Source organism: Jatropha curcas, chromosome 3, assembly GCF_041381405.1.
Source record: "Jatropha curcas cultivar XTBG-Jc1 chromosome 3, XTBG_Jcur_1.0, whole genome shotgun sequence".
NCBI classification, from domain to species: Eukaryota; Viridiplantae; Streptophyta; class Magnoliopsida; order Malpighiales; family Euphorbiaceae; genus Jatropha; species Jatropha curcas.
Window position 1 is genome coordinate 23,221,101 of NC_143153.1, and position 26,869 is coordinate 23,247,969.

A 26,869-nucleotide genomic window follows, 5' to 3' on the forward strand; every position below is an offset into this window, starting at 1 on the left:
TTCATAAATAGCTAATAGGAAACAATATTAAAAATCATTGTATTTAAAACTCTCTCATAAAAACTATAAATTAGAGAAAGACAATTTTTAACGAGAAGTATATCTTTCTTCAAAAACTTACGATTTTCCTTGAATTCGCTAGGTACAAATACTCAAATATTAGGAAATTTCTCTCTTCAAAGGAAGTGTTATGTCAATTCTCCTTTATATATATATATATATATATATATATATATATATATATATATATATATATATATATATATATATATATATATATATATATAAAATGTAACGACTAATAAAAAATTATATTCATATATTAATATTTCAATAAAAAAGACATTTCTAATCAATTTATAGATTTAAAATAACAACTTTGATAAAAAGTATATTAATAGTCTTCATGTTTAGAGTTGCAGCTCTCTCTTCTTTTTTTTCTCTCTAGTATTCTAATCCTAATTTTAGTTTAGGGCTGCCATTGTTTATCAGCAGTAGTCCTATTTTCTACTTTTTCTTTCGCTTCACATTTTCTTACTTTTGATCTTCTTTTACTTTTAATCCTTTATTCACTTTAACAAACTTAGTTATGTCTTTCCTCTTTTTTTTTTTTTTTTTTTTTGGCTTTTGTTTTTGTTTTTTCTCTATATTTAGAGTTTTTTTTGTCATTTCTTTAAGGGTTTATTACTAAATAAAATATGATATTTGACTTTATTTGATTGGAGATTTTAAATCTTGATTGTAAGTGTGAATCTTCCACCAGTGGAACTTGGTAATATGGTATATTCCTCTATTAATGCTATTAACTCATATTGGCAAAAACTCATATGTGTTCATCATATGTTGTAAATTTTTGGGAAAAAAAATCCAAGTATATAAGATCCAAAGAAATTATTTGGTCTTCTAAATCAATAAACGGACTAGTTGCTGTCATGAAGATTTATATATTTTATGAAGTTAACTCCAAGTGAAAAGATCTAACATAATATTTTTTAATTTTAGATTCAATATTCAAAAGAATATAAATTATTTTCTTTCTTTAAAAGATCAACGAAATGTATTAGCTACTAATAGTAAAGTTCTATGTATGTTCTATATAAATATTTGTAACTATTGGTTTCATTATTAATGAATTATATTTTAAAAAAACTTCATGTTGCTACCTCAGCTCATTTGTTAACAAAGCACACTAGCCATGTGGCTAGGGATGTCAATTTTACTCGACTTACGGGTATCAAATATAATCCTATTTTAGAGGGTTTAAGTGGTAAATAAATGGATTTGAGTTGAAGTCGGGTAGAATTTTTATTATCCGTATTTGGTTTGAGTCGGTTTCGGATTTAAGAATTCAGGTACTTACTATCCGTTAACCATTTAATAAATATTCAAAAAATATTTTAAAATAATTATTTTATTCAAAAGAAAATTATACATAGACACCGTTTTAACTTTAATTAATGCTATAATTATATCTAATATTTATATTATATTTTTCATTAAGTCAAAATAATAATTTTATAATTTTTATTAATGAAAATTAAAAATATTTTTAATACTAAATGTGTAGTTAAATAGATTTGAATTTTTAAATGGATAATTATAATTGAATTTGACACAGATTTAAATATTAAAAATAAATTTCTAGCAGCATTTATATAACGGATTCGGATATTTAATTTACAACTAAACTGGAGTTCGGCTTCTTAATTTTAGGTGGATACCTTACCCGTTCGGATCGATACAGGTGGCATACCCACTGACTTGAATGACATGTATTTTGCTGCAAAGAGACGGCGTCGTCCAATCGTTTGTCATCGTCGTTTCCACTCGCCATCGTCAAAAACCCAAAGCCATAAACCTCACTGGACTTTGGAAGCAGAGGCTTGTATCAAATGAATTAGAAACCCAAACATTTTCCTCTTCAAATCCTGCGGTGGAAAGTGACAGAAAGAAAATAAAGAAATTATTTTCCTTTCCTTTCTTTTCCATTCCCGTTCTTTTCATAACATGATATAAAGCAGAAGGAAATGGAATCCCTCACTTCTAAACCTCCTCTTAATTCCATTCGGTTTCCAAAACCCTTTGTTGGCAACTTCCCATACTTTCTCTCTTATTCCAAAACACCCAAACGCGCCTTTAAAACTACAAAATTAAGCTCTCAAAATGGCTCAATTCCGTTCGTAAACCGTAAAACATTCACAATTACTGCTTTCGCTAACTCGGTTTTGGCGTCTCCTAACTCAGAAGAAGAAGACCCCGAGTCGGCTAAGCTATTCGAGGTATTATGTTTATTAATCTTTTTTGTTTTTTTTTTGTTTTTTTTTTTTTTTTTGTCGTTTTTTAGTTCTTAAGAGTGTGAAGATGAATTTTCTTTTTCTTTTTTATAGAAATTGAAACAGAAAGAGAGACAAAGAGTCAATGAATTGGAAGAGTTAGAGAGGAAGGCAGATGTGCAATTGGAGAGGCAGCTTGTAATGGCATCGAATTGGAGCAGGGCATTGTTGACTATGCGTGGAAAGTTGAAAGGAACAGAGTGGGATCCTGAAAACTCTCATAGAATTGATTTTAGTCAGTTTTGGATGCTTCTTAATTCAAATAATGTTCAGTTTATGGAGTACTCGAATTATGGGCAGACAGTATCAGGTATGCATTTGGTTGTTATGCTGTTTGTATATTAATTTGACGATATTACTTCTTATAATTGGTTGAATGGTATAGATACACGTGGGTTTCAATTTTGGATAGAAGAACTGCATACAAATTGATACTTTGTCCAACTAAAATTCCTCAGATATGAAATTATGGAATTGGTTAGGAGAGATTGCCCGTCTCTCTCTCTCTCTCTCTCTCTCTCTTTTTGTTTTTAGATAAGAAAAGACTTTCTATTTTCAAAATCAGTCCTTTACTCAATATTTCTAATGCTTTAGCTGTTTGAAGCCAATTATATCCTTTTTTGGCTCAGTCTTTGGAGTCGAGTAATCATTTAGTTACTGTTTAGTTAGGGATCGTTACTACTTTTTTTGTTATGTATAATTCAATTGCATCTTTAAAGTCGGTTGTTATTGTTACTGGCGCAAGCCATTGGTCCGTACTTCACTTGGCTTAACCACTGAAAAGTACATTGTTGTTTTTTTTTTTATTTACTAATTGTTCTCTATGCTGGCAAATGTTGTAAAACTTACATAATTTTGTTTCATTGGCATCTTTTGCTGAAAGGTTCTGGTCTATTTCTGCAGTGATTCTGCCATATTACAAGGATGGTAAAATGGAGGGAGCAAAAGGAAATTCTAAGAAGGAAATTATATTTCGGCGCCATGTTGTTGACCGCATGCCAATTGATGGTTGGAATGATGTTTGGCAAAAGTTACATCAGCAAATAGTAAATGTAGATGTCCTTAATGTGGATACGGTTCCTGCAGAAGTGTACAGTACTGTTGCAACTGCAGTCATTTGGTCTATGCGACTTGCTTTATCTGTTGCATTGTATATCTGGATTGATAATATGATGAGACCAATTTATGCAAAGTTAATACCTTGTGATTTGGGAAAGCCCAGCCAAACAATTCAGCAACCACTCAAACGCCGTGCACTTGGCTCACTTGGCAAGAGTCGGTAAGTTGAATGTTGATTGCCTGGGGAATTGCTGTTGGATGCTTTTACTATATTTAAATGGCTGATGTCATCTCTCTTTCTCTCTATTTATCTATCTTTAGAATGAGAAACATTATGCTTAGTAGTTGATTGATTCTTTTAGACAGAAGACGAGCTCACATTTTTCAACTACAGAGGAGACGTCAAAAAATTATAGAGGTGTTAGAGTTGCCAATTTTCATAGAACATTGGACTCTACTTGTACTTTTAATTAGGAATGTTATCCATTGATCATATTCTTTTTTTACTTTGTTGCACTCCATAAGGGTCATACTTGCTTCTTGACAAATCCAATGTATTTGTTTCTACATTTATTTTCTTCTTTCTTAGTCTCTCTCTCCCCCGGCCCATGAAAAATGGGTAAGGCTAATTCTGTTTTTGTATAACTGATTCCAATTTGATTGTGTTCCATTTACCTTCTTACAAGTTACATTCTAATCTCCATTGACTTTTAGACTTATGCTATGTTTGGCAAACAGTAATGCAATCTAATGATGATTACATTGCATCAATTTCTTTATAACATTAAAAAGAAATTCCTGCAATGTGATTACTATTACCTTGCATTACGGCTTACCAAACATAACCTTAGTAGTTCAGTATATCCAATTTTAATTGATTTTGAACTATTCACCAGTTATATATTTAGTGTTTTGGTATTCAAAATTGTTAGATGTTGCAATCGGATAGTAACTACCACTGATTATTTTTTCCATCGACAATAGTTGGAGTATTTTTACAATCACAAACATCAATGCTAATTTTGGACTGCCTTTCCACCAGGGCAAAGTTTATATCAGCAGAAGAAAGTACTGGTGTTACCTTTGATGATTTTGCTGGCCAGGAATATATAAAAAGGGAACTACAGGAGATTGTACGAATTTTGAAGAACGATGAAGAGTTTAAAGACAAGGGTATCTATTGTCCAAAAGGTTTGCTTCTTCATGGGCCTCCTGGAACTGGTAAAACTTTGCTAGCTAAAGCTATTGCTGGGGAAGCAGGACTGCCTTTTTTTGCAGCAAATGGCACAGATTTTGTAGAGGTGAGGACTAATTTTCCTTTGGAAGATCCAATAAAGAAAAATGATTACAAATAATAGCAGAAGATTAGTTGCTTCCAAAACTTTATTCAATGAACTTCATTGAAAATTCAGTTGCTCTCATTTAAATAATATGAAGGCCATTTTTGAATATCAATAGATAAAGAAGAGTTTAAAAGAAAGATTTTCTCTTATTTCTTCCTTGAATTATGTGTTTAACATCAACCTTATACACACACACACAAGTCTAACTCTAAATAGGAAAATACAGAAAAAGGAAACTACAATGATCCCTCCTAAATAAGCTATACAATATATTTCCAGATTATACAACTCAACACTCTCCCTCAAGTTGGTGCATAGACGTTGCACATGACCAACTTGCAATCAAATTATGAAATTGTTTGCTGTTAAGTTTGAGGTAGGGGCTGCGCGATCATGGCAATATGTTCTGTTGACGCCAAAGGCGCAAGCACAACCAAAACGCCTTGTTAATTTCTAAATTAGTACAAGCATGAGTCCCCAACCTTACTAATTGAACTGCTTTTTTATTAAGCTTCTTTTGTCTTCTTTTTTATGTTAACTGGTTATTTTAGTCTTTTCAGTTCATGATAATTAGAATGCTTGCTTTAGGTGCCACATGGCTATCTTGCTGATTTTCACTGTAATTAAACGATTTTCTTCATCGCTGCTGACTCATGAATTATTCAGAATACCTAGAACTTGAAGAAACCTGCCTAACTTGAAAGGTGACTTTCTAGATGTTTGTAGGTGTGGCGGCATCTCGTGTGAAGGATCTTTTTGCCAGTGCCAGATCTTTTGCTCCTTCCATCATCTTTATTGATGAAATTGATGCTATTGGCAGCAAGCGTGGGGGACCTGACATTGGTGGGGTAAGATATGTGTTTGCTTCTATCTATTAAGTTCTAGTGCAGGAAATTAAACAGTGCAAAATTGTAAATATTATGGCAATTACAAAGGTGTGTTATTCCAAAGGAGCTCTGATTCATATAAAGTCATTAGGATTTCATTGGAACAAGAAGAAATAGCATAGCAAAATGCAGTCCAAAGTGGCACCATTCTAGACAGTTTCGTTGTTTAAAGTTGCATTGCTTGGTTAGTTCTTGTTTGAATCTATTAATTGCATTGCATGCTGTGACAACAATTATGTGACCGAAAGAAAATGTAGTTTTGTGAATTTTAATCTTTGATCTTCAATGTAGGGTATATTATCTTTGATTTATTTAATTCTTTTGTTGTGTGGAATATGAAATGTTGATGGAGGAGCATAGCAGTTAACCTCTTGGCAACCTTATTTATATGCTGGCAACTTCATATGAACTGGGAAATTCATTTTGTAGCAGTTCCTCAGTGATGATGACAACACTGCATGCAAGTGATAACTAAGGAAAAATTAGAGAGGGTCTGAGAGGAGGATTGTGCAATCTTAGAAGGTTAGATGTTGCTTGAAAAGTGATGAAAAGGAACACAGCTGCGCTCACACTAGAGAATATAATGCCATAGGTAGTAGACTAAAGCAATGGCGACCAAGGTGGACACAGTAATGCATTTGTGGGGCAATATTTAGAGAGAGAGAGAGAGAGTTTGAAATCACTGATGACAAAATATACTTCAAATTAAAGGTGTAACAGATGCTTACATGGAGAAGGGAGTGACAACTGCCTAATAAAAATATGAAATAGTGCCATGTGTAAATTTAGATAGGGATTAATGGAGATGTGCCATGTTCTAAGAAAAAATGGCTAACATTTAATTAATGTAGCAAGAGAGATGAACCAAGGATGAATTTTCCATAATGACGCCAATTCAAGCCCATTGAAACATTGTCTAACTATAAAAATAGTTCTGGTATCCCATTAGTTATTAAAAAGATCCATTTATTATTCATGTTTTATTTTATTTGGATTTCCAAATGATTGACATTATTTTGTTGGATAAGTATTATTTTTAGCTTTACATATACAACTTTAGATAAATTTTTAGCCATCAAAAATTGGTGATGCTGGATGGTAAGCTACTTTACTTGCATGGACATATGATAGTAGGCATGGCCGGTTCAAAATTTTTAAAATGTTGAACCTGAACCGGCCCTTGAACCGCCGGTTCGGTTCTAGTTCCGGTCTGGACCGGTTCTAGTGCTGTTCCGATGAACCGACAGTTCCCATTACGGTTTCTAGCAATATATATATATTTTTTAACAAATCAGTTCTAATGTTACATCTTTCTTTCATAAATATTAATATGAGTTTAAAAAATATTGGTAAATTTTATTTTAAATAAATTTTAGAATGCTCATACTCATATAAGAATAAAATTAATTAATTTTATAAATAATCAAATAAATTATCACTTTATTTTGTTTAAATATTATTAATTAAATAAATTATAAGAAAATTTTAAAAAATTCTTCAAAAGAATGTAATTTTAAACTTAGTAAACAATTAAAAGGGTAAAAAAAAAAAAGTTAAAAATAATATAATTTTAGACTAAATATTTCTCTTTTTTTTACCATTTTACTTTAGATTTTTAACTTTTAAAGTAAAGTATATTTTTTTAAAAAAAATCTTAAGTAAAGTATATCATGTAGTAAAATATTATTGAGACTTTTAGAGAAGTATAAAATAGGCTAAGTAATTATCATTTTGAAAATAAAAATAGAAATTTTCGGTTCGAACCGAACCGAAACCGCCAAGTAACGGCTGGTTCTGGGCCGGTTCAGGTTCATATTTTAACATTCACGTGAACCTTAACCAGCTCTTGAACCGCCGGTTCTGGTTTAAAATTTTGAACCGCCGGTTTTGGTCCAGTTCCGGTTCGTCTACAGTACGGTTCGGTTCCGGTTAGAACCGAACGGGTGGCCATGCCTACATGATAGTTAAGTTGATGCATGGAATATTATTTTTAAATACAGACCAACTATGAAAATTTAATTGCTATAGAGCTTGAAGATGTGATTTATTGTATAGGGTGGTGCTGAGAGGGAGCAAGGCCTACTTCAGATACTGACTGAGATGGATGGATTTAAAGAATTTACATCTCAGGTATGCTCCATCATATTTTGGTGCATTGAGGGGATTGCATTTTTTAATCAACTGCTAACCTTTGGCTTGTCAGGTGTTAATTATAGGTGCAACCAATAGACTTGACATTCTTGATCCTGCCCTCTTGAGAAAGGGTCGTTTTGACAAGATTATAAGAGTTGGTTTGCCATCTAAGGATGGTAGACTAGCAATATTAAAGGTATTTTTTTTTTAAATGTAGCTGTTATTCAAAAATTCTAGTTCAACTTTACATTATAATCATCATTGAGATTTACTTCTGCAGGTGCATGCTAGAAATAAATTTTTCCGTTCAGAGGAGGAAAAGCTAGCTTTACTGCAGGAAATTGCAGAGATGACAGAAGATTTTACCGGAGCTGAGCTGCAGAATATACTGTATTTACTGACTGATCAATAACCCCCTTTGATTTTCATTTGTACAAAGTGGCTAATGTTTCCTGAATTGTTTATAGGAATGAAGCTGGAATTTTAACAGCCAGGAAGGATTTAGATTACATTGGACGAGAAGAACTTCTAGAGGCTTTGAAGAGGGTTAGTGCTGCCTTACCTTCCTCCCTGTATCTGTGGCACAATTTTGTTTTTCTTTTATGTGAAAATTAAAACCTTTTTTACAGTATGATTGTTTTCTCAATGCATTTAATACTTGATTATGCAGCAAAAAGGAACTTTTGAAACGGGCCAGGAAGATAGTACTGATATTCCAGAGGAATTGAAATTAAGATTGACTTACCGAGAAGCAGCTGTTGCTGTCCTTGCATGCTATTTTCCTGATCCCTACCACCCCTTCACAGAGGTCACTGAAAGGATACATTTGAATGCTTTGATGCTCTATTGTTTGGTTAAGTGTTGAAGTACATGCCACTCACTTGTTTAAATGTGTATTCTGCAGACAGACATAAATTCTATACATAGCCAGCCAAATATGCGCTATGCAGAAATTGCGGGCAGAGTTTTTGCAAGGAAATCAGATTACGTGAATGCTGTAGTGCGTGCATGTGCCCGTAAGTTAAATAAATCTTATTCTTACAGCATAAAATTTGTTATGGATTGAGATGAATATGTGTGTGCATTTGATACATAATTTATCAATGAATTACTTAGGTTTATATACAAGAAATTTCTAGGCTATTTAGGACTATAAATCATTAACTAATTAAGAATACTAATTTTCCTTAACATTCCCCCTCAAGTTGGAGCATAGAATATAATCAACATGAGCCCCATGCAAAGCTTTTGCGAAAATATCAGCCAACTGGTAGCCAATTTTAGCGTAACCTGTGGTGATAAATTTTTCTTGAATATTGTCACAGACATAGTGACAATTGCAATTATGAAATACTGGGTTAGAAGCAATATGAAGGTGCAACTTGATTATCACACCATACTTTAGTAGGTACTGAAGACTTAAGACCAACTTCATTCAACAGTCAATACACCCATACTGATAGAGCAAGGAATGGGAACAGAATTTCCAAACAGAGATTTCAGAAAAATAACAGAAAAACAAATAGAATGAGAACTTGAATGGATTTCTTTTGATTGATAACTGAAGGATGAAAAATAGGCCAGTAATATCTCTGGATTAAAAAATCAAATGAAGGAAATAGCACGAAAGATGAAATAAACTTGACTAGCAATAATCAAGCAGGAACTGAAGTTTCTTTACAGATATCACAATCTGCCAAAAATATAAATATTCCCAAAAGATGTCTCACAACAAAATCCTCATGATGTTATATGGCACTGGTATCACCATTGTTGTAATAACAATGCCACCTGGAGCTCTCTCATTGCTTGAATCTCTGTGCATAAACCTCATACCCTTCTCCTTGTCTGCTGTCACAAATTTGGGCCTTATTGAATAAACTTTGAAAGGCTTGGTAGTGGTAATTGGCTGCTCATTCCTATTACATACACAGATTGTGCCATGGCTCTATACTTTGATTCTGCACTGGACCAAGAAAGCACATTTTGTTTCTTACTTCTCCATGAAACCAAATTTCCTCCAACAAAAGCACAATATCCAGTTGTAGATCTTCTATCAATTTTAGAACCTACTCAATCTGCATCTGAATGATACTCAATTTTAAAATGTTCATGATTTGAATATAACAAACCTTGTCCTGGAGCTCCGTTTAAATAGCACAAGATCTATTCTAAAGCTGTCCAATGATTTACTATTGGATTAGACATAAACTGAATTACAACACGCTGAATATGCAATATCCGGACGAGTCACTGTAACATAGTTTAATTTACCAACCAGTCTTCTATACTTCTCAGGATCTTTAAAACAATTCACCATCCTCTTTTATGAGTTGTATATTGGGTGCTATGGGTTCACTGACTTAACATCTAATTTCCTGTTTCTATCAACAAGTCAAGAACATATTTTCTTTGGGAAAAAAGAATACCTTTCTTGCACCTTATTATTTCAATACCCAAGAAATACTTCAACAAACCCAAATCTTTTGTTTGAAATTGGGAGTGAAGAAAGGATTTTAGGGATGCTATGCCTGTAGTGTAACTAACAGTAATAACAATATCATCAACATATACTACTAAGAATTATGCCATTCTTAGAATTCCTATAGAATATTGAATGATCACATTTACTTTTCTGCATTCCAAATACTTGAACCACTTTACTAAATCTAGCTCAAAGCACGAGGACTCTGTTTTAACCCATATAATGATTTGCGAAGATGAAAGACTTTCGCATACTCCCCTTGAGCAACAATCCTAGGTGGTTGCTCCATATAAACTTCCTCATGCAAATCACCTTGTAGAAAAGCATTCTTGATGTCAAGTTGATACAAAGGCCAGTTACAAGTTTCTGCTAGAGAGATAAACATACGAATAGGAGCAATCTTTGGTACTGGAGAGGAAGTATCTGAATAATCCACACCATAAGTCTAAGCATACCTTTGGCTACAAGAAGAGAGTTGTAACGAGCTACAGAGCCATCGGGATTTAACCTTCACAACAAATACCCATTTACATCCAACAGTAGCTTTTCCAACAAGCAAAGTTATCAAATCCCAAGTACCATTGACATCCAAAGCCCCCATTTCTTCTTCCATAGCAGCTCGCCAACCAGGATATGATAATGCTACATGAATAGTTTTAGGAAACGAAACAGAATCTAAAGACAATAAAAGAGCTAGAAGAAGAATAAGAAATGTGGTCATACAAAACAGAAGAACAAATAGGATAGGTACACTTACATTTACCTTTTCTAAGAACAATAGGAAGATCAATGCTAGGATCAAGAGGGTTCGGAATGGTAGGAATTGGATCCGGTGATGAAGAGTCTGGCGTCAGGCATGAGTCGAGAGCCTCTTACCTACGAGAATAAACATGAATAATTGGAGGAGGTTAATAGGTGCTGGTGCTAGTGCAGGTGCAGATGGAGATTTTGCAGAAGGATTGAGTGAAATAACAGGTTGAGATACGGTATAGACTAGAAGATTCTCCTTCTCTTTTTGACTATCATAGATAGGAGAGGAAGGAAAGAAAGATGTAGACTCAAAGAAAGTGACATCAGCAAATACAAGATAACGATTAAGCGTTGAAGAAAAACACTTGTAACCCTTTTGAAGTCTAGAATATCCTAAAAAGACACATTTAAGGGATTTTGGATCAAGTTTGGTAATATGTGGACGACCATCACGAGCAAAACAAGTACATCGAAAAATATGGGGTTTAATAGGAAGTAGGGGTTTTGACAGTGTTAAGGACTAGTTGTAAATAGAGTTCTGTTAGGAGTTAGATTCCTAATAGGTTCATAGTATCCTGTATATGTATATATATGTGTCCCTATTGATGAAAATATAACAACAATGTTTTTTCCACATTGAATTACATGGTATTAGAGCCTGGGGCTAGTTAATTTTTTTTTTCTCTGCTCTTTTGTGTTGAAACTACAGGCAAAGTGTGTTTTTTGGTGACTGTCAGTCTAGGTCACCCACCTAGGTTAGTGTTTTTGTCTCACCGTCACCCAAGGAAGAAGGGCAAGCCGCCGATCGGCTCTCCCTCCAAATCTGGTCATCGGAATCCTCGCGAGTGGGCATCACGCGCCACTCATATTTTTTCGCTATTCTTCACGCGCCAGTGCTTGCAGGCACGTCCGGCCATCTCCTGTCACCAGCTCTCAGTTTCCGGCATCGATTCTGCCAGTACAGTGCAACCCAGTATGTTGCGTCGACCCTCTTCGACTTTTGTGGTGTTTTTCGTGTTGCAACTTTGCTGCCGCTTTGCCGGGTATAGGTTGAATTTGTGAATTTATATTTTGCTGCTGCCTATTTGCTATTCTTCTATCAAGTTACCAAGAATCGTAGTTTTCCTTTGCTGTGCTACATTTGTTTTTGAGCGTTTAGTCACAAATCATGACGACTACTCTACCAGAGATTTTCGAATCAAAACCTGTCATCACTGATGTAGTGCCGTTACGGAAGAAAATAACGGAACACAAACTTACTGGCTCCAATTTCTGGCATGGAGTAAAATAGTTCGTATATATTTTCGTAGTTTGGATAAGGATGACCACTTGACCAATGATCCACATGAAGGAGATGCTAGGCAAATCTGGCTTAGAGAGGATGCTCGGTTATTTTTACAGCTTCGGAACTCGATTGACAGTGAGGTAATTGGTTTAATTAATCATTGTGACTTTGTTAAGGAACTGATGGATTATCTTGAATTTTTGTACTCGGGAAAAGGTAATCTATCTCGTATGTATGAGGTCTGCAAAGGATTTTATCGAGCCGACCAGCAAGATAAGCCCCTCACAGTTTATTTCATGGAATTTAAGAAGATTTACGAGGAACTTAATGTCTAATTGCCTTTTAGCCCCGATGTTAAGGTTCAACAGACTCAGCGAGAACAAATGGCTGTAATGAGTTTTCTTGCAGGTCTTGCTCCGGTTTTTGAAATTGCCAAATTACAGTTTCTTTCAGGCAATGACGTTATCACTCTTTAGGAGACTTTCGCTAGATTACTACGTACTAAAGGTTCTCATACCGCATCCCTTGTGATAATAGCGCCCTTGTGAGTCGTAATCAGACAGTTAGGCAGCCAAGAAACAGAGGAAGAGGAGGAAATAATTGTAGTAATGGAGCAATTAATCGGGAGGCGAGCATTCTTATTTGCCATTATTGCCATGAACCTGGTCACACTAAACGGTATTGTAAGAAACTGATAAATAAGCCGCCAAGGGCAATTATGGCCACTCAAGATTCTGCAGATACTTCTTCTGACAACACCATAACAATTTCTAATACTGAGTATGCTGAGCTCTCTAGATACCGTTCTTCTAAGTCTACTGATCCCTCAATTGCTGTTGTTGCCAAATCAGGCACTCCTACTACATGTCTTATGTCTACCTCATCAGAGTGGGTCATTAATTCTGGTTGCACAGATCATATGACTGGTAACCCTAGTCTCCTATCCTCAGTAAAAGAATCTGAACAATTTAATCGTCATGTTACTCTAGTTGATGGGTCCACATCTTCTGTCCAGTGTATTGGCACCGCCAATCCTATCCCATCTCTTTCGTTGTCTTTTGTTTTTTGTTTGCCTCGTTTTTCGTTCAATCTATTATCTGTTAGCAAAATTACTCATCTACTAAATTGTTGTCTTAAATTTTATCAACATCTTATGTTGATACTCAAAATGGGGTTGCAGAAAGAAAAAGTCGACATCTTCTTGAGGGCACTTCTATTTCGAACGAAAGACCCTAAACATTTTTGGGCGGATGCTATCTCTACTGCATGTTTTTTGATTAATCGCATGCCTTCTTCTGTGCTTAATGGTGCAATTCCTTATAGTGTCTTGTTTCCTTCTAAACTTCTATTCCCTATTAAACTTCGTATTTTTGGTTGTACTTGTTTTGTTCGTGATGTTCGTCCATAGGTTTCCAAATTAGATCCAAAATCCCTTCGTTATGTTTTCCTTGGGTATTCTCGGCATCAAAAGGGGTATCGTTGTTTCTCTCCCGATCTTGACCGTTATCTTATTTCTGTAAATGTCTCATTTTTCAAGACTACTCCATTTTTTCCTTCTCCTATATATTAGAGTGAGGGGGAGGATGATGAGCTTTTAGTCTATGCTATCCAGCAATTTCCTAGCTCTCTTGCTCCTGTTCCTGTTCCTGAACTTGCACTTGCTCCTGCTACAGCGTCTGCTCCTCCTATTCGCCCTCCTGCACCAGCATTGTCCCGCCCTCATTTTGAACAGGTTTATTCCGAGAGACCATGAACTCTTGACGCACTTTCCCCACCTACCACTTCAACAGAAGATCCGATTCCCTCCACTCAACGTGAGCCTGTGCCATCCACTCCTCAGTCAGACCTTGACATTCCCATTGCTCTTCGAAAAGGAAAACGCAAGTGTACCTATTCTATTTCTTCGTTCGTTAGTTATGATCATCTTTCTTCTTCATCTCGTTGTTTTGTAAGTAACCTAGACTCTGTCTCTATCCTTAAAACTATTGTCCAAGCTTTGTCCCATCCTGGTTGGTGTGCAGCAATGAAAGAGGAGATGACTGCTTTAAATACTAATGGTACTTGGGATCTTGTGCCTCTCCCGGAAGGTAAGAAAGCTATTGGTTGTAAATGAGTTTTCACAGTTGAAATGAATCCTGATGGGTCTGTTGCTCGTCTCAAGGTTCGATTAGTTGCTAAGGGCTATTTTCAAATTTATGGTCTTGATTACTCTAATACTTTTTCTCCTGTAGCCAAATTGTCTTCTGTTCGTTTGTTTATTTCTTTAGCAGCTACTTTTGACTGACCTTTACATCAGCTGGATGTCAACAATGCCTTTCTTCATAGGGATCTTCAGGAGGAAGTTTACATGAGCAACCACCAGGCTTTGTTGCTCAGGAGGAGTTGGGTAAAGTGTGTAAACTTCGAAAATCTCTTTATGGCCTAAAATAGAGTCCTCGAGCTTGGTTTGGTAGATTTTGCAATGTGGTACACCAATTTGGCATGCAGAAGAGTACTTTTGATCATTCTGTATTTTTCAGAAGTATAAAGACTGGTTTGATTCTATTTGTGGTTTATGCTGATGACATTGTTATTACAGGGAGTGATTCAACAGGCATTACATCACTCAAATCATTCCTCCAGACTCAGTTCCAGACAAAAGACTTAGGATTGTTGAAGTATTTTTTGGGTATTGAAGTGTCTAGGTATAAGAGAGGCATCTTCTTATCTCAAAGGAAGTATGCCCTTGACTTACTGAAGGAAACTGGAAAGTTGGGTGCCAAGCCATGCAGTGCTCCAATGACTCCTAATTTTCAACTTTCAATTGGTGGTGAGCTATTTGATGATCCTCAGATGTATAGAAGATTGGTGGGCAAACTAAATTATCTTACAGTAACACGTCCAGATGTTGCTTACTCTGTGAGCATCTTAAGCCAGTTTATGTCTTATCCTATTGTTATCCATTGGAAAGCTTTAGGTCAAATTTTGTGCTACTTGAAAGGTAATCCAGGTCGTGGCCTCCTTTACAGTAATCATGGGCATTTGGACATTGAGTGTTTTTCAGATGCGGATTGGGCAGGTTCGAAGGTTGATAGAAGATCAACTTCTGGATATTGTGTCTTTGTGGGTGGAAACTTGATGTCGTGGAGGAGTAAGAAACAAAATGTAGTCTCACGATCGAGTGTTGAATCAGAATATCGAGCTATGGCACGATCTGCTTGTGAAATAATTTGGATTCATCAGTTGTTAGTGGAAATTGGCTTCAAGTCGTCCTTGCCTGCAAATTTATGGTGTGATAATCAAGTTGCTCTTCACATTGCATCAAATCTAGTATTTCATGAATGAACAAAACATATCCGACATTGATTGTCATTTCATTCGTGAAAAGATACAACAGGGTGTTATCTCTACAGGGCAGGTTAAATCAAGTGAACAATTAAGAGATATCTTTACAAAAGCTCTAAATGGACCTCGGGTTAACTATCTTTGTAACAATTTGGGTACTAGTTGTAAATAGAGCTCTGTTAGGAGTTAGATTCCTAATAGGTTTATAGTATCCTATATATGTATATATACGTGTCCCTATTGATGAAAATATAACAATAATATTTTTTCCACGTTGAATTACAGACAGAAAAAGGGTAGTATAAGGAATATCGCCTTGAAGAACGGATCAAGGCATATGATTAATTAAAAAACAAGCAGTGGACACAACATCAACCTAAAAAGGTTTAGGAACTTTCATTTGAAAAGAAGTGCTCGAGCTGCCTCAAGGAGGTGATGGTTTTTTCTTTCGGCAACCCCAATTTGAGGTGTATCAACACGAGGATTGTTGTAGAATGCTATTTTATGGAATAAGTTACATCAGTGGTCACTTAATTTTATACTCAGTTTTATTTAGGTTATAAAATTTTATTTGTCATTTTTTAATCACTCAACTTTAATTTTTGTTTCAACAAGAGGTCACTTACCAAAATCCGGTAATCGAAACAATAATGACACTAAAAATTACATATATCACAAAAAAAAAAAAAAAAAAAAAAAGGTTACAGAGGAATATAAAAAATACAAGGAAAAAATGCTACAAAATATAAATGATAGAGGGAAAATTTTTTTGTCTTTTATTTTATTTAAAACTTGTTTCATGTAAATGACATTTTTTGTTAAATAAATTAATTGGTAGAAATCAAATTAACATATTAGGAGAAAATAGTAATTTTTTAAAATAAAATGTTTTATTTTCTATTGCCATGTTAGTATTTCAGATGATGGAATTCTGGAGTGACCTCCCGTTGAAACAAACATGACTAAAAAATGACAAATTAAAGTTAGATGACCTTATAAAATTAAATGTGAATTTAGGTGACCATTAGTATAATTTACCCACCATTTTATGTCGTAACTTTGAAACATTTCTGAGAAGTATTCTTTAGTATTGTCATTGCGTAATGTTTGTATAGAAACATAAAATTATGTTCTTATTTCAGCACAAAAGGCACAAAAGATAGAAAATAGTTCGGATCGACTTTTCATTATGTATAACCAAGTAACTCGAGAATAATCATCGACAAAAGAGGGTCAATGATTACCTGTCATATGATTTGTACATGACAAAAGTTAATGGGACAAAAGTTACAGGTCAATGATTACCTGTCGTATGATTTGTACATGCATAATCATTGACCTGTTTCGACGAGGATTCTACAAGACATCAAGTAGGTTTATTTGAATTAGCAATGGTAGAAACAAAGGAATTGGTAAACTTTAAGGATGCTTGATATTAAGAAAACTTTCAAATTCTCCTGCAGAACTTGTAATTGATTGCCCAGATGGTGAAGCAATGGTAGGATCCTGAATGTCTACATTTGCCATTGGATGTGGCAGAGGTTTATTTTGGAGTTTCCAACAAGTGCGCCTTGATTGAGTTAATGACAATAATAGCAAACAACTCCATTAGGACCCCGATTAGTAGCTATAACATTACGAGCAATAGATCCTCCTCTGTTTGCAGAATTATATTTGCTTCCCCTATTTCCTTGCCTTCCACGACTTACAAGAGCATTATTAGTAGCAGAATATGAAGAATGAGAGGTTGAGAGTACTCTGGTGAATGTTTTTGCAAAGAAGAAATATCAATACTAGAAAGAAATTGTGATCTCGTGGTGTCAAACTCTGGAGGTAAACCAACAAGAAAAACTCATAATATCCGTCTGTTCACGTTGAGCTTGTTTGAAATCTGAAAAATAGGCAGTACGAGGTCTATCTTGCTTTTCTAAGTGATAAAATGCTTTGCAACCATCATAGATTCTAGAGATATTGCCTTTCCCAGAATATAAAACATCCAAATAATCTATGAGTTCATTAACAAATTCCCAATGATTGATTAGGCTAATTACCTCATTGTCAATAGAATTTCGTATTTGCAACGACACCAAGCATCTCCTCTCAACCAATTATGCCCGTATCATCAGTTGGTGAATCACTACTAAGGTGATCATCTTTAACAATGCTTTGCAAATTAATTCGAATAGTCTTGCTCCAATCCAAATAATTAGAGTCATTAAGTTTGTTTTTTGTGATCTTAGTCATTACTGGAACTGCATCAGTGATAACAGCCTTTTGATTGGGAGTTCCCATGATGTTTAAATAAAAGCACTCTCAAATTGAAATGACCATAGGAACAAAAATTGATATAAACAAGAAGAAATCACCCAGAAAAAAAATTACTCAAAGGAACAGAATTGCAGCAACGATAGCAACTGAAACCATCAAAAGTACCTAAGAAACATGTGCGACTCACTGGGTTGCACATAAAAAAAAGAAACAAGCCAAACACAAGAACTCAACAAACAAAGCATCACTGTATAAAATACTTAAAACAAGGAACCTGAAGTTGACGTTAACAGGTCAATGCACCAGTCAATAGTGCCGCATAAGGGGAGTCGATGTCAGAGAAGAGAACTGGTGATGAAAAGACTGCTCTGATACGATATTATGAATTGAGAAAAAATTTGTGTTTGCACTTGTTACATAGGTTTATATACAAGAACTTCCTAGGCTATTTAGGATTATAAATCATTAACTAATTAGGAATAATAATTTTCCTTAACGATCTTCAATTCTTTAATATCATTTAGATTTTATTTTGTCTGTTACTCTATTATTTTGAGATTCAGTTTAGGAATATTTATCCTACCACAGATAGGTAGATATTTGGACAATTTTTTTGGTACAAGCCTTATATTATCGGGTCATTATCATGCAATTTTCCTCATGTCTAAATGTATGGATTTTTTTTTTTTTTTTTTTTGGTGGACTAGTGTTGTCCTAAATGGTTCTGATGCTGTTATTTTGTTTCATGTCTGCCTCTGTCCAAGAATATTTAGAGGCCAAGAGTAAGAATTGTTAATTGAAAGATGCATTCCATGAAGGGAAGAGCGTTTAGATAATTGATTGTTGAAACGTAATTTCTTCAAGGCCTCGAGTTTTTAAGTCTGATTTTGTTAGTTCTGAGGGATGCTAGCAAGCATCTACTTATTTTCCATTTCTGTGAAATTCTTTTGGAAGTTTCAATTGTAGGACAATTTATCATTTGAACTGGTAGGAGCAGTGACTGAACTACAAAGAATAGTTAAATCCTTGTTGATTAATTATTGATATCAAGTGTATTTAATTTCTATTGAATAAATTGACTAGAACTGCCACAACTACAAAGGGGAAAGGAAAAATAATGCAGACAACTAAAGTAACAGGAAAAAAAATGTCTTATATGTGCTTCATCTTAGAGGTGTCCTCTTATGACAAAACTGTGGGTGGGAATTCTGCATGTGAATGTTATTTGGTTGTCTTTTCTAACCACTGAACATGATTTTATGTAAAAACCACTATTTTATGTAAATATTTTCCCATTAACACTGGAGTTGACACATTCAAAATGTGTGTTTTTTTTCTTCTTTTTCCATCCGTCAATAATCCTTTTCCCTCTTTTTTCTTTTGTTATCAAAGTTTATCATTTTGATATATTTTGATTGTTGCACACAGATAGATTTAAATGATTTTTAGAATTCGTATTGAATTTTAGAATCCAATTGGATTCTCGTTTCACAAATACAATTTTTCTCTCACCTTCTCTCGTCATGTTCTAGATTGATTTAATATGGTTCTGTGATTGCTTTATTATGTAGCTAGAGTCATTGAGGAGGAGATGTTTGGGGTAAACAATTTGTCTTGGATCTCTGCAAAAGCAACATTAGAAGCTTCACGTCTTGCGGAGCTTTTGATTCTTCAGACTGGAATGACAGCATTTGGGAAAGCATTCTACAGGAATCATAGTGATCTTGTGCCTAATGTACAATTCTTAGATCTAATTATTAAACCTGTTAAAATCTCTGTATACATCTTGAGGAACAGCTTTAACATATTGCATTTATAATTTGAATACAGCTCGCAATACATGCGTTATGCTGTTGAAAAATGTTCCTCTGTACTGAGAGAATACCATTCAGCTGTGGAGACAATTACTGGTGAAGTTGCAATTTATAAATTATAATTTGACTTGAAGGAGCCAGTTGTACGGATAAAATGCTTATGTTTCTTGCCTTATGCGCTTAATTTGTGCAGACATTTTAATTGAGAAGGGAGAGATAAAAGCTGCAGAAATTTGGGATATATACAGAAGAGCTCCCCGAATGCCTCAAGTAAGTTCTCGTGCTCAGCAGTGAATAATAATTGTCCTGGTACCGATGCACATTTTCATTAGTAACATTTACATTTTCATTTTATTCTTATAGTGCCGGGGGATAAATGATAGTGTTAGAATATATTAGAATCTTGTACTTATTAGAATATATTAGGCTGAGATTGTGCATATATTAGGTTGACATCCAACTATAATTAGGAGATATTTTTCATTTTTTAGGATTGATACTTTGTACTATTTACATCCTATCTAATAGGAGGAATTAATCAAGTTGACTGCTTGTTTCAAATCTCTCTTCTCCTTTTCTTTTCACATGGTATCAGGGCTTAAGTAGGCCTGACAATATCTTCTCTTTTCTTCCCTGATTTGCTTCTTTCTTCAACACTGTTACACAAAACATACTGTTACTAAACCCACCAATTTCTGAAAAAGCTAGCTCTCACCAACCTCTAGATTGCTTCAGTAGCTGTTGACGAACCCCAAACACAGAATTCCCGCGCCGGAATCATTGCCATTGACCACCACGCGTCGCCCTAACTATTTGGACTCCGATCCGCGCACCAGTGCGTGAGTTCACTTTCTACGACTTTTCCGAGCGAACAAATTTCCAGTAAGGTCGCCTGCTTCCGACAATCATTCCTACCACCTTCACACTCCTCAGATCACCTACCTTCTCCTATCAAGGCACAAACTGTACAACATTTTTACCCAGAGAATACTCAAGGAAAACACAACAAAAGGATTTTGGATCCAATTTGGTAACCTATGGATGAATATCACGTACAAAATAATTACAACCAAAAATACGAGGTTCAATGGGGGAAACAAAAGTTTAGAAAGAAGTAAGACACTAAATGGAAGTTCACTATTGAGCGCAGAAGAAGGCATACAGTTGATAGAAAAACAAGTAAAGACAGCATTGACCCAAAAATGTTTATGTACGTTCATTTGGAATAGAAGTGCCCTGGCAACCTCAAGAAGATGTCGGTTTTTTCTTTCTGCAACCCCATTCTGAGGAGTATCAACACAAGAGGTTTGATGAAGAATACCATTCTGTGACATATATGATTGAAAAGAACTAGATAGATATTCTTTAGCATTATCACTTTGCAATATGCGAACAAAGATATTAAATTGAGTTTTAATCTCACCACAAAAAGAACCGAAGATAGAAAATCTCAGAACGAGTTTTCATTACGTATAACCAAGTAACACGAGAATAATTATTCATAGAAGTCAAAATATCGAAACCCAGTTTGTGAAGTAACACGACACGGAACGCAAACATCTGAATGAACTAACTCAAAAGGGGATGAAGCCCGTTTATTGACTCGAGGAACTAAGGTAAACGATGATGTTGGGCAAATTGACAAGACTCATATTTTAGAATCGATAAAGACTAAAATTGTGAACACAATTTCTTTAAAATAGGCAATGAAGGATGACCCAGATGATAATGAACTTCAAGAGAAGATAGAGCATTATCACAAGTCAAAGATAATGAAACCTGTTAATCTAGAAGATAAAGGCCACCAAACTCACGTCCTTTACGAATAATCCGCTTCGTCAAAAGATTCTAAAACACATATTAAGTAGGGTAAAACTTTACACAACAGTTTAGTATACGAGTAATTTTGCTAATAGAAAGTAGATTGAACGAAAAACGAGACAAACATAATACAAAAGACAAAGAAAGATATGGAGTGGGATTAGCAGAGCCAATACCCTTAGCAGAAGAGCTGGACCCATCAGCTAGAGCAACATGATGATTAAATTTATTAGGTTCTTTTAATCAGGATAAGAGATTAGAGTTACCTGTTATGTGATCTGTGCAACCAGAATCAATGACTCATTCTGAGGTAGATATAAGACACACATTCGGTGTACCTGAATTGGCAATAGCAACGACAGAGGGATCAACAAACTTAGAAAACCAGTATCTAGAGAGCTCAGCATACTTCGCAGTAGATATAGTCAGTGTTGTCAGAAGAACCAACTGCAGAATCTTGAATGGCCACATTTGCCCTTGGCGGTCTATTTATCAGTTTCTTGCAATGCCGATAGTGGCACCAGATTCATGGCGATAGTGGCAAATAATAATACTTGCCTTTCGATTAATTGCTCCCTTACTACAGTTATTTCGTCCCCTTCCTCTGTTTCCTGGCTGCTCGGTTACATGATTACTGCTCGCAAGAGCATTATTTACAGAAGGTGAAGGGGTATGAGATCCTTCAGTGTGCAGCACTCTAATGAAAGTCTCTTGAAGAGAGGTAATATCATTTCTAGAAAGAACCTATGATTTGGCAGGTTGAAAAGCTGGAGAAAGTCCTGCAAGGAAACTCATGACAGCCATTTGCTCTCGCTGGGTCTATTGAACTTTGACATCAATGCTGAACGGCAATAGAATATTGAGTTCCTCATAAATCCTTTTAAATTCCATGAAATAGGTTGTAAGAGGCTTCTCTTGCTGATCAACTTAATAAAATCCTTTGCAAACTTCATACATACGTGACAAATTCCATAAAAATTCAAGATACTCCATTAGCTTCTTAGCAATTTCACAGTGATTGATCAAGCCAACCACTTCACTGTCAATAGAATTTCAGATTTGTAGAAATAACCGCGCATCTTCCCTTAACCAACTCTGTCTAGTATCATCAGTCGCTGGATCATTAGTTAGGTGATCATCTTTGTTCACACTTCTCAAGTAAATTCCACTTGTTTTACTCTAATCCAAATAATTAATCCCATTAAGTTTATGTTCAGTGATTTTGGTCATTGCTGGGACTATCTCAGCAACGGCAGCTTTATTGTCAGTGGTCATACCTAAAATTGAATGCTCAACACAAGAGGCAAGGCACAAAAAAGTAATCATAACGTGAAGAATCAACACAAACAGAAGCAAAAAGTAACCATAACTTGAAGAATCAACACAAACAAAAGCAGAGGCAAAAATAGCGTAACCTAAAAAAGAAAAGCTGAGAAGCCCCTACCAGAACTTCGCCAGATCAGAAAGGTCAGTACCAGAATAGACTACTAACACCAAATTGACGTTGGAGAACCAAGCCCGGTCTTCAGAAACCACCAGTGAGACAAAGGCAGAATCTTCTTAGGGCACGTGAGAGCCACTCGCCGGTCGTCAGGCCACCAGAATTGGTGGAACGGCCTATCAATAGCCTTGCTACCTTCCTTGGGTGGCGGTGAGGCAAGAATCACAGTGTAGGTAGGTATCCTTGACTGACAGTACCAAAACCAAAAAGCAAAGCAAGCTTCTTACTGGGAAGCTTCACAGACAAAAAAACTAACAAGCCGAAGGCTATGACACCATGTAATTAATTGAGGAAAATGTTGTTGTGGTTCTATTTCATCAATGAGGGAGACAATATATGCACAAGATGTTTCAAACTATTTAGGAATCTAACTTCTAGACTACTTAGGAATAAATCTCTAAGAGCATGCTATATACAAATAGGACTCGAACTTTTCTTAACAATACTATTTCTACCTTAACTAATATGAGGAATTAATCAAGCTGATTGCTTGTTTCAAATATCTCTTCTCCTTTTCTTTTCACAGATAGCAGTTTCTGACATTTATGATCAGCTTTTTTATTCTTCCTGCTTTAAGACAAAAGGCCAAATGCTATACTGTGGCCTTTTAGTGTCTTGCTATGATTGATTGCTCATAGTTAGGTGCTACTAGCTCTAGCAAAGGCTCCCTATATTGTAGTTTTCTGAACAGGAATATATAAGTTAAGGTTTATGAGAGGTCTCCCTCCTTACTTGGCCACATATGAATTTCATTGACCAATTGCACTCAATTGCTATGTTGAAAAATACTGATGGTTTGGAGGATTTATTGCTGAAAGTTGTCATGATTGAAATGAACTTGATTGTTTACTGTTCAGTCTGCTGTTGACCCTGTTGATGAATATGGAGCCTTAATTTATGCTGGAAGATGGGGGATCCATGGGGTTTCACTTCCTGGAAGGGTTACATTTGCACCAGGAAATGTTGGGTTTTCAACCTTTGGTGCTCCCCGCTCCATGGAGGTAATAGAAATGCAATCTGTGAATTTTCCTATGCTACCCAACTTTTTATGTTAATGATGCTGACTTTTATTTTTTGGTTACTTTTCCAATGGCTTGATGACAGACTCAAATTATCAGTGATGAAACTTGGAAGCTTATAGATGGCATTTGGGATAAAAGGGTTCAGGAAATAAAAGCTGAAGCATCAATGCAGATCGAGGAAGACAATGAAAAGCCACAGGTTTTGATGGCCAGCCATTTCCTTTGAAGATGAATGTTCTCTCTTCATGGCTTGAATGCAAGTCAATGTCTGTGTCCACCTACAATGTATGCAATTCCATCTTAAACCTAATATATTTTTGGTTTCTCTGGGGTTGTTGGCATATGAGAAATGCAAGTGTAGCTCCTGCTCAAAATATCCTCTCTTAGAATAGGTTGTTCCACTTTGCAACCCAGTGAGAGGGAGAGAACCAATTCTTTGCTTTTTCCTTTGGGCAATGTAGTACCTATAAAGATGATATAGCAACTATGATTTAGCAAAAATAATCCTGACCTAATTAGTTATAGATTTGACAACAGAATAGTTAAAAAGAAAACTATAGGTCATACTCTGATGACACAATCAGGAAAATAAACTACTAATTAAATTGGTTCTTTTATTACTCAAAATCTAAAATCTGAAAATCTGCCTGTAAACAGAAATTAACAGCCTCTTATATAGCATAAAATCCCTATTTGAATAAGTTTTTATTTATAAGTACTAACAGAGTAAGGACTAAACATAACTCCTACTAGAATGAGGTGCTAATAGTAAATCCTATTGAAAAAGAACTCGACTAAAATTGAAATTTACTTAAATAAAACATAAAATAACCTAATTCAAAAAATTGCTATAGTTGCGTGAATGGTTATTTGTGAAAATTCCTAAATTTCTGAATTTTTTATTTTGCTCTTTTATCAATTCTACTGGGATAGAGACAACTTGGCTCTGACAATAAAATTTAAGATATATCAACCATAAGAATAAGATCAATTTGCCTAGACTTCTCTGCAGAATACGGTGTGCGTAGAGCATTTGTGAAAAAATAGTAGCATAAAAGTCATTCAAATAATCCATCCTATCTACAGGCTAGCAAAGTTGGTCGAAAAACAAAGACTTCTATTCATTTGCACCAACCTTCTACTGATCAGGTTTGCTGCTTGGAGATGTATTTCAACTCGATGCTTTGATTGCATAAAAAGAGAATCTGGTTTGGTTTGGTTTGGTAAGTTGCAATAGGAATCAGATTAAACGCGTGCTGGATTATTCTATGCATACAGCCACTTATCCTAAACTAAAATAGTTAATATAAAACTTACATTATGTTGCATGGTTTAGTGAGCTGGCATGTTAATGTAAACTCAAATGATTTCCTTGTTGTAACCGCTTCTTTACTTGTTTTTAAACTATGATAAGACATAAAAAAACGGAATAGAATCTAATCCAACTGCATTTTTATTGTTACTAAAACGCATTTGGTTATATTCTGTTTCAGTCCAGAATGCCTTACCAAACATAGCCTAAATTCTTATTCTTAACTTTTTTAGCGTGTGCACAGTGCACCCATGGTTGTCATATTTGTGTTTGTGCAAGTCTATCGTCTAAGGGGTGGCAACCATAATCATTTCCTTATCGCCATCACTCTTGGTTTGGATCTGTTTTTGCTTGTTTTGGAGTGAATGTACATATCAGTGCATGGAAACAGTAAAGCATGATCTTGTCGCCACGATGCTTGTTCTTCTTCATCTCCTGCTGTTAGATGGGAGGTTGTTTGTATTCAAGTAATAGCATCTGATTATCTTCCTCAAGAGAAATGAATTAAAAAAGCTGTTAATTTTTATATTACGACTTGATTCCAACCATCAGAGGAATTGTTTGCTTTATATAAAGTCAATTTCATCCCATTCTGATTTTGGACAGAATTCGCATGGTTTTGTCCATGAGTGAAATAGAAAACTTCTCACGAGGTCACTCAATTCCTTTAGTGAGTGGAGTCAGGACAGAACAGTTTACGTTGATTTAGAGACTTTTAAGTTACTATTTATACGAGCAATTAAGACCTATTACATTTTTAAAACATTGTTTCCAATCTGACAATGCCTTCAAATTTGAGTTGCCCCTATAACACAGGTGGTGTGAGGGAAGAAAAGGGAGGGCATCATCTGTTCGATTCATTAGACACAACTACCGATATATGCCGGCATGATTATTTTACAAGAACCTCTGCATGTCAATGGCAGGGAAGACGATTAAATGACTGAGCTCTATAATTATGTGTTATTATTACCATAAGATGAGGTTTGCTTGCTGAATTTTTTTTTTTTTCTTTTTTCAATATAAATTGGGAAATTTCTTTTAATCCATTGTGACATTTATTCGAGTAATTCATAACTCTAGTTCTTTCTCCCCTTTTTGGGAAGAAGATAACATTATACTTATTACTTTTAAGGGTTAATTATATTTGTAGTGCTTAGCGTTTTTTTTTTTTTTTTTTTTTTTTCTATTTTGATGTATGAATTAATAATTTTTGTACAATTAAATGCAATTAACCTAATATTTTTTTTTCTATATTATTACCTTTCTTTCATATTCTTTTTTTATATTGTTTTAAAATTGAGTAAATGGTTCATATTATTTTTTGCAGAAATAAGCTAGTCAAATGTACTTAATTGCAACTTTTTAATAATTTATATATTAAATTGAAAATTTCAAAAAAGTTTAGACACCATAAATATAATTAACTTTAATTGAATGATTGTAAAACTCTGCCGTTTTTATAGGGTTAATTTGGCATTGCTATTGACAGTGGGGTCAATTAGATATACGTAGTCTGAACTTTTAAATTG

At 34.9% G+C, this 26,869-nt stretch overlaps 1 protein-coding gene across 5 annotated transcripts; it reads left to right on the forward strand.

Annotated features, from left to right (window-relative positions):
* The first annotated feature begins 1,761 nt into the window (after window positions 1-1,761).
* LOC149497739 (putative inactive ATP-dependent zinc metalloprotease FTSHI 4, chloroplastic) lies at window positions 1,762-24,549 on the forward strand. Of its 5 annotated transcripts, XM_089719002.1 has the most exons (16): window positions 1,775-2,279; window positions 2,388-2,643; window positions 3,237-3,612; window positions 4,435-4,693; window positions 5,452-5,583; window positions 7,678-7,752; window positions 7,826-7,951; window positions 8,036-8,145; window positions 8,223-8,301; window positions 8,426-8,563; window positions 8,660-8,771; window positions 19,439-19,623; window positions 19,696-19,777; window positions 19,875-19,951; window positions 23,861-24,004; window positions 24,108-24,549. In XM_089719002.1, exons 1-16 carry the CDS (start codon window positions 2,028-2,030, stop codon window positions 24,249-24,251), a joined length of 2,547 nt encoding a protein of 848 aa, XP_089575128.1. In that variant the 5' UTR covers window positions 1,775-2,027; the 3' UTR covers window positions 24,252-24,549. The 5 variants fall into 5 exon arrangements, 3 of the variants coding, with proteins under 3 accessions (XP_089575126.1, XP_089575127.1, XP_089575128.1); XR_016320020.1 differs by lacking the exons at window positions 23,861-24,004; window positions 24,108-24,549 and adding an exon at window positions 5,714-5,806 and having other exon boundaries at window positions 19,439-19,602; window positions 19,698-19,777; XR_016320021.1 differs by lacking the exons at window positions 23,861-24,004; window positions 24,108-24,549 and having other exon boundaries at window positions 1,779-2,279; window positions 19,439-19,602; window positions 19,698-19,777.
* Window positions 24,550-26,869: the final 2,320 nt, after the last annotated feature.

What these genes read in the sequence shown, in the direction of transcription:
- LOC149497739 (XM_089719000.1), top strand. Translation starts at nt 2,028, where the DNA reads ATGGAATCCCTCACTTCTAAACCTCCTCTTAATTCCATTCGGTTTCCA. An exon ending in GGGGACCTGACATTGGTGGG is followed by an intron (nt 5,584 to 5,713) that starts GTAAGATATGTG and finishes TAAAGTCATTAG; the next exon opens with GATTTCATTGGAACAAGAAG. An exon ending in TTCTAGAGGCTTTGAAGAGG is followed by an intron (nt 8,302 to 8,425) that starts GTTAGTGCTGCC and finishes TTGATTATGCAG; the next exon opens with CAAAAAGGAACTTTTGAAAC.